The sequence below is a fragment of the Dacryopinax primogenitus genome, assembly GCF_000292625.1.
Source record: "Dacryopinax primogenitus strain DJM-731 SS1 chromosome Unknown DACRYscaffold_1, whole genome shotgun sequence".
NCBI classification, from domain to species: Eukaryota; Fungi; Basidiomycota; class Dacrymycetes; order Dacrymycetales; family Dacrymycetaceae; genus Dacryopinax; species Dacryopinax primogenitus.
The window spans coordinates 2,022,084-2,027,236 of record NW_024467198.1 but is presented as its reverse complement, the minus strand read 5'-3'; the positions used below and the strand labels follow the sequence as shown (position 1 = coordinate 2,027,236).

Below are 5,153 nucleotides of genomic sequence, written 5' to 3'. Positions count from 1 at the left end.
CTGCTCACCTAAGAGTGCCAAGAGTCTAAGCAGGCAACAAGGAAGTGGAGTAGACCTGATGACTAAGACCTATCTACAGTATAGGTACCTGTGGATGATCCTAAGAGACCAAGTCTGAAGAGACAGTCCCAGGCAGAGTAGGCCTTATATTTATACCTCTGTGGTGGAACCTGCTAGAACATCTTGCTTACTCAGCCTAGTCAGGTGATCAGGTCATATGACCAAGGATGAGGTCATATGAGGTCATGCACAGCCATGCACAGCAGGTCACCTGACCATCCAATCCTTCCAGCAGGTTCCAGCACATGCCAAGGTATACCAGCTACTTCCATGTCATAAAGGCTTAGTCATGTCTCTTGACCAAGCAATGAGCTGGTGCCCTGACACCTACTTCTCCACACTGGCAGTCTTCTTGCTATGGAGATATGCCTTCAATCCTGGTGCCATCAATTTTGCTCCGGGCAATCTCTTCACCCCCTCATGTTGTCCTGGTCCTTCCAACTGCCCCTTCCCTTTCTTTGAACCGGTCTTCCCCTTCCCCTTGCAGGATTCTTTCGGGTAGCAGTGCTCAAGCATTTAGCACTGCTAGACCCTCCTGGCTGCCTCAAGTCCACAGTCACCAGGTTGACCACCATGGCATCAGCATCTGGTGTCACTCAATCAGGGTCATATTCAGTCTCCCCAGAGTTTGCCAGCAATAGGCTGCATGGTGCATTGTCCTCTTTCAAAGGCTCTTCCTCAATCCAAGCAGTATCTTGTACAGGGGACTCAGGAGGTGGTGAAAGTGATGAAGCATCCCCATCATCTTCCTCCACCTCCTCAGCCTCTGCAATCCACCCAATGTTACAAGTAGGCTGAGGCTGAAGGCAGGGCCATTTTTCATTGAAGTTGACTTGAATTTCGAGTACATGCCATTTCTCATCCTGGGGGTTTGGATAAGCTGCCCAAACCCCATTCTGTCCATTCCGGAATTTCAGCATAACTTGCCCCTTCTGGCAGTGCTTCCTTGTGCAGCAGAACCATTGACCATGTTTAGCTTCCTTCCCTTTTTGAGCTCCCTTTCATTGCATGATCCAATGGCAGGTGGGACAGAATTGATCAAGCAGATTTCCATTCCAATTCTTCTGAGGAGCACCAGTTGTGATTTGCAATGTTTTGTCTTGTCTTCCCCAAACCAGTAGAGATTGTAATCATGCTCAATGCACAGTTCCTTGTCATAAGCACGCCTGACAGTGTCCTTGAAGGTTCTGTGGTTGAGGAAGCAATGGCAGAGGAATGGGAGGAGGAAATGCTCAGTCAAATGGTGGGGTTCAAGTTTTGGCACTGTGAATGCAATGATATCATGCCAAAGGTGCCTGAGCCAAAGTAAGCCCATACAACTTGCAATTCCTCAAAATCCTTACCTGGCCTGCTTGATTTTTCCCCCTCCCTTTGTCACTGCGGCTGTACAGGCATGCAACATGCAACATGTGCTCTTGCACTCTGAACGAGGCATCAGGTCCCTGAAGAGGAAGGCCGTCAACTATTCCATTGATTAGTTCCATCCCATCAGTAGCTCTTCCCATACTTACATCCATCAGATTGCCCCATTCTCCATCCATACCAGGTAAGAGTAGCTGCAAGTTGTCTTCCTTCATATCTGAATGTGTATCCACAATGCACAGAATGTGGAAGTCTTCTCTGTGCCTAGTAATCCATCAATATATTTTTCATCTTCCAACAAAGACACTACTCTGCCTTGCCTTCATGCCTGCCAGACAATTTGCAATGTCCTCCTTGAGGAACCAAGTTGTGTCCATGGAGACCACTGCTTTGGCTGGGCTGTTTCCCACCTGCCACCTCATTCCCAGGTAGGATAATTCGATGTTGACCCAGTTGAACATTTCCATCTGTTCACCATCAGTCAAACATCTCAATACCTATGCGGACACACCTTTCTATCATTCAGGAACATCCCCCCTAGATGTGCTTTGGCAGCTTGAGATGAAAAGGCGCTGATGCTGAATCTGTCCTCCTCCTTCCAATGAACAAAGAGTGCCATGATAGGCCATGGCTTAGCAGACCCCCTTGCCCAAGCCTCCAAACTCCCCCAAATTTTGTACTTATCCTCCTTAGTACATTATACTCAATCCACAAAAAAAAACTCACACGCCAAACTTCTTTTCTTGCTGCATAACAGGGCTCACATCGGATGCCTCCCAGTTTCTCAATCTCTGTCCATTCAATTTTTGCACAACCTTCCCCATGAGAGGAGTTAATGCAGAAGTCCTTGCCACACTCAATGCATGAGGTCATGCATGACGGGCAAATATTCCGGCACACTCCACACAACTGGAAGGACATCAGTTTGTCATGCTGCAGGATTACAGCACATCACATACCAGGGAAGATGAGGACATCAGCTGCTCCCATGTGAGATGCACCATCATCTCTCTGTCTCTGCTCAGAAAAGACAACTGGGGGTCCCACACCATCACTTCCTTTCCTTTTGCCAGTTGTTCCGCATTGGGAATTCCACCCCAAAATTCCCACAAGAGGTGCTGACACCCTCTCCTGAACTCTTTTCAGCATCAACCTGGACACAAGACAATAGATCAGGTACTCACACCAATTCCAAATGAGGCATACACCACAGATGGTGCATAATGCTCCCTGCTGCAGGCTCCTTGTTACTCATAGGCTGAGCATAAACCAGAAACCGGTTTTCATTCAGGCAGTCCCTCACATCATGGGCTAATGTTTTGCCTTTCCAAGTGATGGCATACATCAGTTCCTAAGTAATTCTGAGTTAGTAGGAACATGATACAAAGATAACCCTCTCACTCCTGTTACTTCATCTGCTGCCCAACCATGGATCCTGGCCACTTCAAACTGTTTGTTCTTCAGCCTCCTATTTGTTCTGAACTCCTCTTCCAGGAATTCTCTGTTCACTGCCATTTCTTCAACAAGCCCACAAAGGAACCCATCACCCATCCCAGGTCTCCCAAGCCTGTACCATATCAGCAATGCCTTGAAGTAATATTAAATCTCACTTATGCTTCCTCCAAAGGCATGGCGTGGATCCTCTTTATTGGGTCCATCAGTTCCACCATGATCTCCTTGTCCTTGGTCCAATCCTGTGTTAAATTTAGGATTACTATGTTCCACATGAAGAGGATAAAGGAACTTACACCAGTATACCCTTCCTCTTCATCTATCATTGCATACATGTCGAGGACAACCCACTTCAGCTGCATATCCTGGTTGCCCCCTGTTCTGGCACCAGGTGGAAAGGGGGGCTCTTCCCTGCTTTCCTCCATGCCTCAGCCATGTTTCGTCCCTTGCCTGCTCTGCGGCACAGGATACTGGATGCAGTGATTGCAGAAGCCATGGTTAAGTTTAGCAGGTGGTGGTAGATAATCAAGATGTGCAAAGACCAAGGCCTTTGTGCCTGCCTTTTAAAAGCCTTCTTGTGATGATGGTCTTATGGGAGCAAATGGAGCCAGAATTCAGGGTCCTAGGGCCTTAACTTTTTTGACGTGTCCACGGAAGCAAACATGCTCTTCTTCCTTCGACCACCACTGACATTTTTGTAGGTATGATGTGCCTCTTGCCCACATTGTCTCCACCCCACCCAAGATTGGGTGGGGTGGGGGGCTATCCTGGGAGACTGTATGCATGGCTTGGCCATGCATACAGTCTCCAAAATGCATTTGTGGAGATGGAGAACATGCTTGGCTTGACCATGCATGTTCTCTGCTTTGGATTGGTGGCATAGCATGCATGGCTCAACCACACATGCTCTCTCTATCTTGCATCAACAACTTGGAGAGGGGTAGCATGCATGGCTTGACCAAGCATGCTGCCTCTTTCCAAGTCTGACTCTCCCCCTGAGGGGGAACAGAATGCATGGCTAGACTATGCCTCTTTCCCCCCTCAGAGGTAACACTTGCAGGGAGCAAAGTGCATGGCTTGACCACGCACTTTGCTCCTTTTGAGGATGACATTATAAGGAGTGCATGGCTAGACCTCGCACTCCATCAGAGGCTAGACCTCGCATTCCATATGTTGACTACCACTTGATTAGCCTATGGCTGCAATCCCAAAAGTTTGGCTCACATAAGCAAGGTCCCAGTGCCGGAGCATCCATCCAGCACATTCCCAATCCATAATTCCAACCAAACTCCCACTCTTGTTGACCAGGATGTTGTGGGGGGTCAAGTCACCATGACTGAAGATGGTCCCTTGGTCAGGTCAATTTGGTAGACATGGTGCATCAGAGGACATCCGATGCTGGGCCTGCTCCACCATGTACCCATTGAAAGATGCAACCAAGTCAAATGGTCTGAAGGTATCCAGTGATATATTGTAAGAAATACAAGGGCAACCTCTGATCCCGCAAACCTCATCTGTGGCAGGGGTTGCACAACAAAGAGCTGCAAACACTTGGCCCACCTGTTCGCTCAGGTGATCCACCTGCCAGTCAGTGCAGTTCTGTAACTGAGGACTGATGGAATCACTGTGGAGATGCTGCATGATCAGCAAGGCCTTCTCCCCATGGTCACAAGGGAACCAGGATGCCAAGGGTTTGGAGAGCTTCACATAATTGAAGATTTTGGGGGTTGGAACCCCATCCAATGTATTGACATACTCCATCACATCACCTTCACGCATAGAGCTGCATTTGACAATTAGCCCAAATGGCAGTGCAGTCACCCGCTGAACAGGCAGCATCTTCCCATATATTAGGGCACCCAGGCTTTTTATTCCAGTGGCCAGGACAAGGATCCAAGCATAGATCCAGCAGCACATTCCTTCTGGTATCAGGGAATGCCAAAGATGCCAGCCTGTGTAAGATAGCATCATTGTTCCACCAGTGTTCTCTGGTTCACTATGGGATGACACAATTATTCTCAGGTCACAAGGGGGATGGGCAGATATGCTTACCAGTGTTATGGAGAGATGGTTGTTGATAAGAAGGCAGGGGGCTTGCTCATCCTGTGCAGCCAACCACGTAATATATGCCACATGGTTGCCAGCACATGCCATGATGCATGGAGGTAAGAAGACAAAACCTGGACATTGCAATCTCCAGGGTTTGTTACCATTTTCTGTATGTGCAATGTGCAGTATAAATTCTCCCCCTGGACACCATTGGTATACTGTCAGGGCAC

General features: G+C 48.2%; 1 protein-coding gene across 1 annotated transcript; it reads right to left on the bottom strand.

Annotated features, from left to right (window-relative positions):
- Positions 1-3,032: 3,032 nt before the first annotated feature.
- DACRYDRAFT_103598 (uncharacterized protein) lies at positions 3,033-3,299 on the bottom strand (the record flags this gene model as incomplete). Its single annotated transcript, XM_040767787.1, has 2 exons — positions 3,033-3,116; positions 3,171-3,299. The coding sequence occupies 2 exons, from the start codon at positions 3,297-3,299 to the stop codon at positions 3,033-3,035; spliced, it is 213 nt and encodes a 70-aa protein (XP_040633545.1).
- Between the last annotated feature and the right edge of the window lie 1,854 nt (positions 3,300-5,153).